This window comes from Danio rerio, chromosome 1 (genome assembly GCF_052040795.2).
Source record: "Danio rerio strain M-AB ecotype USA chromosome 1, GRCz13ab, whole genome shotgun sequence".
Lineage (NCBI taxonomy): Eukaryota > Metazoa > Chordata > Actinopteri > Cypriniformes > Danionidae > Danio > Danio rerio.
Genome location: NC_141021.1, coordinates 55,071,597 through 55,083,968, shown reverse-complemented (window position 1 = coordinate 55,083,968; position 12,372 = coordinate 55,071,597). Strand labels below are relative to the sequence as shown.

The 12,372-nt window shown below is 35.5% G+C and overlaps 1 protein-coding gene across 2 annotated transcripts in view; it reads right to left on the bottom strand.

Moving 5' to 3' along the window:
* Positions 1-10,218, bottom strand: part of abca1a (ATP binding cassette subfamily A member 1a) — a 68,085-nt gene extending 57,867 nt beyond the window's left edge. Inside the window, exons 1-5 of one of the 2 annotated variants that reach the window (XR_015475777.1) lie at positions 10,061-10,196; positions 7,404-7,509; positions 5,324-5,417; positions 2,160-2,301; positions 1,439-1,557 (exon numbers count right to left, since the gene is read on the bottom strand). Coding sequence is in view for 1 of the 2 variants with exons in the window: in NM_001309465.1 (NP_001296394.1) it covers positions 1,439-1,557; positions 2,160-2,301; positions 5,324-5,417; positions 7,404-7,469 (421 nt within the window). In the remaining variant the exon portion in view is untranslated. Of the gene's footprint in view, positions 1-1,438; positions 1,558-2,159; positions 2,302-5,323; positions 5,418-7,403; positions 7,510-10,060 lie in introns of both variants that reach the window. The other variant, NM_001309465.1, reaches the window with a different exon arrangement.
* Positions 10,219-12,372: the final 2,154 nt, after the last annotated feature.

The window sequence follows — 12,372 nt, the reverse complement described above, 5'->3', positions numbered from 1 at the left end:
AACCTCAAACGAGGAACCGCACCTAAACCGGATGTTCAGACAGGAAACAGACACACACAAATCCCTGATGTTTTCATTATTATGTCGAGTTTACTGAGTCTGGAATTAAAACTTGGAGATTTGTTAAATTTCACCACACACTGACCCAGCCAGTCATCAACCAATACCAAGATAAATAGGAAGGTAAATATTTATATATATGAAAGTAAATAATTATATATGAAAGTTATATATGAAAGCTAATAACTATAAATGAAAGTAAATAATTATATATGAAAGTAAATAATTATATGTAAAAGTAAATAAGTGACTGAGATGCATGATAACAGAACAGGAACTGATGCAGGTTTTGTACTTTCACATCACTTGATTTACAGGACACTGATGATTCTGATTCAATGTATTGATTCTTCTGATCCTTTAATGATTACACGAAGGAGTCTTTTTTCTACTTATAATATAATAACCCTAACTATAAACTTAGTGAAATGCACTTTTCTTTAAAAATTACTTCAATACCTTTGTCCGGCATATTTGCATTTTAGAAAGTTACATTACAGAAATGGTTTCAAATAACTTCTATTTTAAATATATGCTGTACCTTTAATTGCTCAATTTCCATAAGAAAATAAAGGGTTGACACAACAACAAGGATAACAACATCAACATTTCTTAAGCATCAAATCAGCATTTAAGCATGATTCATATTACCTTGATCATCATGAAGCATCACACAACACTGAGGACTAGTAATAACGCAAAAAAATCCAACTTCATTCATTCATTCATTCATTTTCTTGATGGCTTAGTCCCTTTATTAACCCAGGGTCACCACAGCGGAATGCACCGCCAACTTATCCAGCAAGTTTTTACGCAGCGGATGCCCTTCCAGCCGCAACCCATCTCTGGGAAACATCCACACACAAACATTCACTCAAACACTCGTACACACTGCGGACAATTTATTCTACCCAATTCACCTGTACTGTGGGGGAAGCCGGAGCACCCGGATGAAACCCACGCGAACGCAGGGAGAACATGCAAACTCCACACAGAAACACCAACTGAGCCGAGGTTTAAAATCCAACTTTGCATCTCAAAAATAAATTACAGTCATTCAATTCATTTTCCTTCGACTCAGTCCCCTATTTATCAGAGGTCGCCACAGCAGAATGAACCACCAACTATTCCAGCATATGTTTTACGCAGCTGATGCCCTTCCAGCAACAACCCAGTACAAGGAAACATCCATACACACTCATTCACACACACACTACGGCCAACTGGCCCAGCCAGGATTTGAACCAACAACCATTAAAACATCTAACAGACCCCAAACATTATGAACAATAGTTTACCTGCATTCAAGAATAACATCTAGTTTATTAAAAACTGAGTGTTAAGAAAGTGTATCTTTAAATGTGTGAAAGTGACATACCTTCAGTGTTTCTCTGCAGTTTTCTCAAGGCTCGAACGAGTCCTTTGAAACCTTCGAAGCTCTTGTCTTGTTGGCTGTAGAGGAGAATTTTCTTGGCATCGGTGAACAGTCGGGAGATGCTGTAAATAATCACAGTGACACATATATGAGGGACGCTTCTTGTGGACTGTTTTTGTAAGCACTAGCAGTGTATTATACAGTTGAAATCAAAATTATTCACCCTTTTTTCAATTATTTCCCAAATGATGTTTAAGAGAGTATGGAAATTATCAGTGTTTCCTATAATATTAGTTCTTCTGGAGAAAGTCTTATTTGCTTTATTTCAGCTAAAATAAAAGCAGTTTTTAATTTCTTAAAACCATTTTAAGGTCAATATTATTAGCCCCCTAAGCTATATATTTTTCGATAGTCTACAGAACAAACCATCGTTATACAATGACTTGCCTAATTAACCTAATGAACCTAGTTAAGCCTTTAAATGTCACTTTAAGCTGAATACTAGCATCTTAAAAATATCTAGTCAAATATTAAGTACTGTCATCAAGGCAAAAACAAAATAAATCAGTAATTGGAGATGAGTTATTAAAACTATTATGTTTAGAAATGTGTTGAAAAAATTTTTTCTATATGTTAAACAAAAATTAGGGAATAAATATATATGGGGGGCTAATACTTCTGACTTCAACTTAGTATGTTTTAATCCTAAGACTGATATACTTACATGGAGTCATTGAAGTTGCCCACAACCCCGGGCGTCTCTCCTGGAGTCGGGTAGCGAAAGCAGGGGTTGTTGGCATTGCAGATGATGCCCTGAACCCACGGTAAAGTCCCTGCAGAGGGCATAGCCTTATTGGGAAAATGGCCTGGGAAACAGGACAAAGCAATCAGGTTGATGTTGTTAACTCCTTAATTCTTTTTAAAATAAACTTGAAACACCTTTTGTGGTAATCTAAAGTAGGTATACAATTAATTAATGAATTAATTTTACTTCAGCTTAGTCTCTTATTTATCAGGGATCACCACAGCGAAATGAACCACCAACTATTCCAACCTATGTTTTACGCAGCGGATGCCCTTCCAGCTGCAACCCGGTACTGGGAAACACCCATATGCACTCACATTCACACTCATACACTACGACTAATTTTAGTTTATTATATAGCGCATGTCTTTGGACTTTGGGGGAAACCAGAGCACCCAGAAACCCACGCCAACATGGGGAGAACATGCAATTTCCACACAGAAATGCCAACTGACCCAGCCGGAACTCGAACCAGCGACCTTCCTGCTGTAAGGCCACAGTGCTGACCCCTAAGCCTCTGTGCTGCCATTTTAATTTATATCACAATATAAATAATAGAAAAAAAGCTATAGTATATTTAAATTACTCCTATGATTTCTACACTTGAGTTCGATAAAGTCATGTTAGAATCCCGCAGGCTAACGTGTCAAACAATATATATAAATAAAACATTTTCATATTGAAATATAAATATATTGTTTGAAATAAGGTAAATAAATCTGTACAATAACAGAAAAAGTCTTCTCATTACTTGGTTTTTGTATCGTATCGTATCGTATCATATCGGAACTTCTAAAAATGTCAATACAATTACTTAGTTAAACTAACTAAACATCAAACGTTGTCAGAGGAGAGCGTAATATCCCTAAATGCAATTCAAAAACACACATAAACATGAAAAACACATTAATTTTGAGATAAACTCAATTGTTAGCTAATGAAAAAGGTTTTTACTTCTCTTGTTGCCTTCATTCTTGCTTTACATTTTTGTTTCATTGAAAATATTGTCTTCGTTTCTTATTTACAAGTCACACTTGAGTAAAAGTATCAGACAAATGCATTCATATCATATTTTTAAAGGATTCATAGATAACAAAGTAGTTTAGCACATTTCTTCAAGTTTAATAACAAGGATATATTACACCATCTATGCACGCATACAGACATCATCACAGTTTGCGTAATTTGCAACATAATTCCATCACAGAATCCTCCAGAAATCCTCTCCCTAATGTAAATAATGTTTGTTTGAAGAGTGTACGTTTCCACAAACCAGATCTACAGCCTTATTTCTTTCCTATTAGACTGGCATTTGTTTTTCAGATTTTGAATTAACTCAAGATAAGTGAGCGTTTAGTTAGCCTGGCTCAAAGTACAGGAAACGACACGTTGCAAGAAAGCTGGGCTCTTGCGATATAGTTGACATTTCACGCTGTTCCTGGAGCTGTTTTGCTGTCCTTGACCCCCTCTGGGGACTGCGTGATTTCCAAAGAGGAGCAAATATTAACACTTGAATGAGGCACAGCGACACAAGCACACAAACTGTATCATTGTGACATTAAATGCAGTGCATTAAGAGCAATCTGTCAGCTTTACAGTGCAAGTAGTGCAAAATGAAAATTAACAGTCTTTTTTGTTAATTTTTGTGACAAGATTTACCTTTTGGGAATTTTTCTCTGAATAAATAAGCTTCCTATTGATAAGTGGTTCGCTAAGATTTGAAATTATTTGGCCAAAATACAACTATTTAAATATGTGGAATATTAAAATATTGATTAAATCGCCTTTCAAGTGTTTCAAAATAAACTCTTAGCAGTGCATACCAATCAGAAATTAAGTTCCAATATGTATTTACAGTAGAAAATTGACAAAATGTCATCATGAAACATGATCTTTATTTAATATGCAAATGATTTTTAGCTTAAAATATTGTATAGAAATAATGTACAGAAATAAATCTATGCAAAGGCAGAAAAAAAGGAAGTTTTATGGTTTTTGTATCGTAATTTTGCCATTTAAATGCCATATTATCAACAGACAATGTACACTACCTGACAAAAGTCTTGTCGCCTATCCAAGTTTAAGGAGCAACAAATAATAACTTGAATTGTAGTAGATCATATGTTATCAGACGTGGCTTATATGAAAGGCAAAGGCCTCTAGATGATGCCTATTTTACCAAAATAAAATATGATCATGCTTATTAAATAACCTATTAATAAATTCATCTGGAATGCCAAAGAAAGCAGTCTTCTCCAAGATTCTTTGGATTCATTTTCAATGCCTTCTCCTCCATCTTACCCCAGACATGCTCAATAATGTTCGTGTCTGGTGAATGGGCTGGCCAATCCTGGAGCACTTTCACCTTCTTTGCTTTTAGGAACTTTAATGTGGAGGCTGAAGTTTAAGAAGGAGCGCAATCCTGCTGTAGAATTTGCCCTCTCCTGTGGTTTGTAATGTAATGCGCAGCACAAATGTCTTGATACCTCAGGCTGTTGATGTTGCCATCCACTCTGCAGATCTCTCGCATGCCCCCATACTGAATGTAACCCTAAACCATGATTTTTTCTTCACCAAACTTGACTAATTTCAGTGGGAATCTTGGGTTTATGTGTGTTCCAGTAGGACTTCTGCAGTATTTGTGATGATTGGGATGCAGATCAACAGATGATTCATCAAACAAATCTACCTTCTGCCACTTTTCCAATTGATCAACTAGAAGTCAAGTTATTATTATTTGTTGCTCTTACAACTGTGGTCAATGACAAGACTTTAGTCATGTTGTGTATGGTTTCAAACTACTACAAATGTCAATAAAAATTACTCTTACTTCCCAACATTAAAAGTTATCAGAGCAGATCTTTACTTTGGCATGTAAACAAAATCGTTCATTTTGATCATTGCAATGTATTTTTGGTTATTCCTACACCTTAAGACTCGTGATTAAGACTTAGGACTTAACTTAAGACTTGTAATTAAGACTTAAGTTGTTGTGCTCCAGGGTTACATTTGGTTTATATAAGAGTTTGTAGTTTTGGACAAGAAAGACACAAGTGAGTTGTATTGTGATAAATCCATCTTACATTCATGTTGCTCGTATGGCGGATAGTAGAGTCTGACAGATATCAAGATGAAAAAGATGAAAAGTGGCCATATGATCTCGACCAGCAGCTGAATCTGAAACAGAAAGAACACAGAAGTCTGATTTCTGACTTATTTGTTTTCATTCTTCATCCCGATTGCTTTGGTTCCTCCCTAATGGACTGTATTCAGATTTCTATTCATTCTAGCGGAGTCAAGAAAATCCAGTTTAACCATGACAGCTGATGGGTTTCCTGTTGACAAGGCATCGTCTTAATTTCCTGTACCTCCTGAGCATGCAAATATATTTGGTTTTGCTATCATTTTGCATGCATATATGATAACTATTCACAAATAATCGACAAATACTTCATTTAAAATCGTTCTAATCATTCATTGTTATGTTTTTTGATACATTGTGCATTATCATTTTCATGCATTTATATGCGGCTTTCATATATGTATCATTTGCATGCACATAAGTCTACTACACAAATAATCAACAATTACCTCAACAGCGACTTTACAAATTTGAGTCAAATCATTCATTTGTATGTTTTTCATGCATGAAATGCATCTTGCTCACTTGCTGTATTCTATTCTTGCATTTATATTTATTTTTGCTATCATTTTGCATGCATATATAATAACTATTCACAAATAATCAACAATTACTTCATTTAAAATCATTCAAATCATTCATTGGTATGTTTTTTGATTGATGAAATACATTGTGCATTATACTTTACATGAATTTATATGCAGTTTTCATATATGTATCATTTGCATGCACATAAGACAACTACACAAATAATCAACAATTACCTCAACAGCGACTTTAAACGTTTGAGGTGTCAAATCATTTATTTGTATGTTTTTACTTATGAAAGGCAACTTGCTCATTTGCTGAACCTCCTGTTCATGCATTTATATTTGATTTTGCTTTCAATTTGCATGCATATATGACAACTAATCACAAATAATCGACAATTACTTCAACTTCAACAGGGTTTCTGCAGGTTTCACCAAGAATGAAACGTTAGACTTATGTAGGGCTAAAGGCTAAGGCTTTTTTGTAATGGCCCAGCAATAAAAAAAAAATGTACTTGTCCCATCAAAAAAAAAAAAAAAAACTAGTTATTTCTTAGTAACATATTTAAATTACTTTTAAAAAATATTTAAAATAATTACTTATTATTTTAAAAGGTCCACTTTTGTCACAATCAAGCAGACCTTTACTTTATTTTTTTATTTTATTTTTATTTACATAACGTCAATTAAAACCTTGATAAACTAAATGTATGCAAAACTGACTGTTATAATCTTAGTTATAAATAGAGTTTAGCTTAAAGTTTAATTGAGATGTATTGTCGGTGATTGGATGTGTGTTGGATCGACTGAGTGGCTTTGCATAAACAAAGAAAATTAAGACCTATTTAAAATTATTTTAAATCAATAAGACAATATTTTTAATGAATTTAAGACTTTTTTAAAGCCTAATATTTAGTTTTTGGAATTTAAGACTTTTTAATACCCCACAGATACCCTGTTTAAAGATTTCAGCTGTCAAATTATGCATGAAATGCATTTTATGCATGAAATGCATCTTGTTCATTTGCTGAAACTCCTATTCATGCATTTATATTTGGTTTTGCTATAATTTTGCATACATATATGACAACTAATCACAAATAATCAACAACTACTTCAATACTTTAAAATTTGAGGTGTCAAATCATTCATTTATATGTTTTTTGTTCATGAAATGCATCTTGTTCATTTGCTGTACCTCCTATTCGTGCACTTATATTTGATTTGGCAATCATTTTGCATGCATATATGAAAACTGTCTACAAATAATCCACAGTAACTTCAACAGCAACTTAGAAGATGCGTGAATCTATTGAATGTTTTTTTTTATTCATGAAATCCATTCAACACAGGGTTAATGATTTCGCATAATGCAGCATCTGTTGCTGACCTCTGCAACCTCGGCAGCCTATAGGGACTCCATATGCCACATCTTAGCTGAATAAGCATATTTACTCTTTATATTGCTAAATACATTTGGTATGAACTTACAGTCTGTCTCCGTCTGTAGGTGAAGTTCTTCCACAACAGTAAACCCAACTGAGTGGAGACAGCCATCTTACCACGGATACACACTATCCGTGCCGCCTTACAGAAGCTGTCAAGATAATAAACAATCAAAAAAATAGATGTCAAACTAGTGAAGCCAAGCTCAAATTGTTTCCACTGATGGTTCTCTATGAAGCACTCAAATCCAGACAACACAAGTCATGCCATCTTTATCTATTGAGGACTTTGTGATAAGCAAACATTCAAGAGATGTCCCAAATTTCCCAATATCAGCTGTTTTGCTTGTGTATTTCCGAGAATTAAGGGACTGCTGACTGCAAAAAAATGCACTTGACAAAATGGATTCATTTCAATCAGCTTTTAAGTAAGCGTGGTAAAAATAACAGGCATACAGTAGCTTATCTTCAAGTCATTTCTCTTATCTGTTATCAGGTGAATAGGAAACAATGTCAGTATGTGGGCTGTAATGTTGCATAATGAACTGAATCACAACTATCACAATGTCCTGCTGGTGTTTCGCTTAAACTGCACAGTAATGCATTTTACAATTAATCTGAATGCTGTCACTCCTAACAAAATGCGTGAGTCAGGATACTGTTAGGATGACTAACGTGATTTTTTTCTGCTCGGAAAATGCATCAGGTTCTAAATTTACGATTTAAAGTATTTTTTGTACGCATTTAAAACTTGTTAAAAACACAGAGAAAACCATAAGTAGGCATATATTTTCAGGAATTAATGAAAGCCACATGTAAAATTATTTTTTTAAGAATCTAATGAGCAAATCTGCTATTTTTAGAGATAAATAAAAGCAACATGGAAAAAATCTGATGAGCAAATGTGTTATTTTCCTCAATTATCATCACACGTATGAAGAGTTCAGATGCAAAAGCCTCTGTGCCGTCTGAAAGTTACATTGAAAATGAAGATTTTTATCAGCCTCCTTTGTTTATGTTGTGTTATTTCACTAAAAGACCATAAAAGGAATTATTCTTTGCTGTAAAAGTGAAATTACTAAACCTACAAACATAAGCTTAATAAAAAGGCTGATTTTAGAAGAAAATTTCAGATGGCATTTAGAGCTTTTTACATCTAAACTCTTCATACATATAATAAATATAATAATATAATAAACTTGTGTGGTGTTAAAACACAGTGAGAAAACCATAGGATGGCATATATTTTCAGTAAAGAATGAAAGCCACTTGAAAAATCACATTTTCTAACAATCTAATGAGCAAATCTGCTATTTTTAGAGATGACTAAAAGCAACATGGAAAAAATCCGATGAGCAAATGTGTTATTTTCCTCAATTATTATCACATATAAAGAGTAGATACAAAAGTCTCTGTGCCGTCTGAAATTTCCATTGAAAATGAACATTTTAATCAGCTTCATTTGTTTATGCTGTGTTATTTTACTTTAAAGACCATGAAAAGGACTTAATCTTTGCCATACATAAATGTGAAAATACTGAACCTTCATACATGAGCTTGATAAAAATGTTTAGAGGAAATTTCAGTCGGCATTTAGAGGTTTTTACATCTAAACTTTTCATATATATGTTAGTGATTCGTTACTAGCTTCATATACATGTTAGTGATTATTTACTAGTGTTTCATTTCTGGCAAACGAGGCTCAATGCTTTTGTTTTTCATACAAAACATAAAGAGCGTCCCTTGTGGACGAGTCCATTTTCTCTTTTTTTCTGCTTGTTTACCGCTTTCTTTACCATCGCTTCGTAATTTAGCCACATAATGCACCGCAAAACACCTTATTTTGGGCTCATTTTGGCTTAAAGAAAGAAAAATAAAGAATGTCATTCTCATTTGAGCACTGACTAGTATGAAATAGGAAGAGTAAGACCAGTCCATCCGAGCAGCCCCCACATATTGGCTACACTTGTTTACAACATTCAATCTTTGACATGAATTTCTGTGTAGCAAAAATATGAATCGACATTTCTTCATACACCGAATTGCAGTCCGCAGGCGATGTTTTTTTCACTGAAAGTGTTTCTAATCGCGATGTTTTAAAGATGCAGAGGAGCTGAGGCTCTCCGTGTGCTTTTCATTGTTCCGCAGGAGAGAGGTTACTCTCGGTCATTTACAGCAGACACGCGTATACGAAGCAGATGCTGAAGACACACTTACAGTCTTCTTTGTTTAACACTTTCCAACTTGTCATTCTCTCAAAGGGATGAAAATGAATATACAGTTTAACAATATTTATCTCATCGAACATTAACATCTGTCACGACGCGTTTAACACGTCGTAACTCATCAAGTGTTTACAACAAAGACTCGATCGCGCAAGTTTTTACAAAAACAGCAGCGCTTTTCTAAACAAATAATTAGCAGGTTAACTTATTTAGATGCTTATACGGTATAACTAATACATGACAAAACGTGACAGGTTGTTTAAATGTTTTCAATATGTTCGCATCTTAGATTTTTGGTGCATCGCAACTCATAAAATGCGTCAGTCGCTTAATTGAATCAGACAACAACAACAACAACATGTATTTATCATGACATGAATAGCACGTATAGGCACATTATTAATTAATAAATACTTAAAAAACAAAACTTGAGAGCTTGCACTTCACAAAAATAATGAAACTCCATACTTTTACTCACCGCTATTTCTTGCTCCTTAATGATTGTTCCTTATTTCATATAAACTGTAAATCCTTTTAGAAAAGAGAGGATAAAGCAGCTGTTTAAACTCTCTCCGAGCGATATTGTACTGGTGGTGCTTTGTGTTCTTATGGACGGACCTTTTTCCTCTCCTCCATCCTTTTATAGCGATGCGCGAGGTTACTGTCGGACAAATGCTCGAGCCTCCATATATGGAAAGCACGTGCGGACCCAAAACAGCTCTTAAAAGGGCAACGCTGGTCCGTTGAAAACCAGACTGTTTGAAGCATGTTCAATTATACACGGTATGAGTTCATAATACAAACATTCATTCATTTTACTTCGGCTTAGTGGCTTATTTATCAGGGGCTACCACGGTGGAATGAACCACTAACTATTTCCGCATATGTTTTACACAGAGGAAGCACTTACATCCACAACTCAGTACTGAAATATTACAAACATTATGGATTTCATTCTACTTTAATATTAAATCCATATTGTTTGCATTATAAACTTAATACAAACATTTTAACTTAATCCTTATATCTTATATTATAATCTGAGAGATATCACTGAAATTGGAAGTGCAGTGGTTGGTTGGCAGATGGTTAACTGCTTCAAATGGATTTGCCCTGTTCAGCCACACTCATTACTTCTACCATCAGGACATAAAATGCTAAAGCGAGTGTCAATAAACATAATTAAATATTTAAAAAATCTGATTTACTGGTTTAACATGTTTTGCTATGAATAGGAGTTGACTACAATGACAAAAGCTCCTTTAAATCACATTTATGCTTTGCTTTGTCCAAAGATCTTGTGTGTGGCCCTGGAAAATTTCCAACACAGGCTCATTGTGAAGCACGAATTATGTAGCCAGAGGTACATATGGCTGCATTTAGTCTTTCAAACGAATGCTATGAGGTGGATTGACACCGTTGATGGCTTCTGTTTCTTTTTGCACTAACATCTGACTGCTTACCTCTGTGTAGACGGCTTTTCCATAATTACCAGTTTACCCAGTGGCTCACTGCGTAAGTTGGCGATCTTGAGACATAAAGTGGAGTTGACAGCGTTGACGGGTTTCAAATCTTGCGAAGAATGGTTCCAGAAAGCAGGTTATACAAAAAAAATTCATTAAACAAGTAAATAACAGGGTGAGAATGTGGTAAGATCTAAAAAATGTGGTAAAAATGAGGTGGCTATTCTTTTTCTGGATTGCTTTTGAAAACACTATCGGTTGGGTTAAGGGAAGGGGATGCAACAGAAAATGTAGCCCTCATATAGTTTTCTGGAAATCACAAATTATGTAGCCAGACGTACGTAGCTGCATTTCATATTTAAAACAAACGCCACAGGGTTGTATGACGAAGTTACTTTTCTCGCTTACCAACTGACCGATTACCTCCGTATGCACAGCTTTCCCGCTGTTACCAGTTTGTTTAGTGGGTCGCCATGTACATCAATAGACATGAAACGCAGAGAGGAGTTTACCACAACGACAGGATTTGATTCCGGTGAAGAACAAGTCAATCAGTGCTTTTGAAAATACTTTTGGTTGGGTTTAGGAGGAGGATGGGTCAGTCAATCGGTCAGTCGACAGTGGCCTCTAGTGGATTTACGCGAGAACAACATGTGCGAATGGCACTCGCGAGAGAAATTTGAGATCTCAAAAAGTGTACACAGCAGCCTCTGGGGTATTTGCGAAAACAAAAACTGCAAAACAACGTAGCTCCAGGGACGTATTAGGTGCTCTCCAGAAATGTATCCAGGGGTACATATCCATAATGAGCCTGGGTTGAAAATTTCAGCCTTTGGAGCACCAAGCTTGAAGATCACAGTATCTATTTTAATGCTGTATTTGACTCCTATAAGGGTGGAACCGTGGCGCGGTAGGTAGTGCTGTCACCTCACAGCAAGAAGTTCGCTGGTTTGACTCCCGGCTGGGCTATACGGTATTTCTGTGTGGAGTTTGCATGTTTGCCAAAGTCCAAAGAAATGGGTAAGCTAAATTGTGTAGCATATGTGTGTATGTCTGGGTCCTCCAGGTTGGGCAAAATTTGATGTCACTAAACCAGTGGCGGATTTAAGCATGGGCAATGTGGGCAACTGCCCAGAACGGCATCTTGCTAAGGGTGGCACGAAGACCCCCCATCCCCCCAATTCACTTTCATCACCGAAAGGGCAGCATGAACATCAAGAGGGCGGCACAACCGTCGTTGGCCAAGAGTACCAGTAAAGCTTGCGCCACTACTGTACGAAACAACAACAAGGAGTGGCTAAATATCAACTTTGATATAAACGGCCCT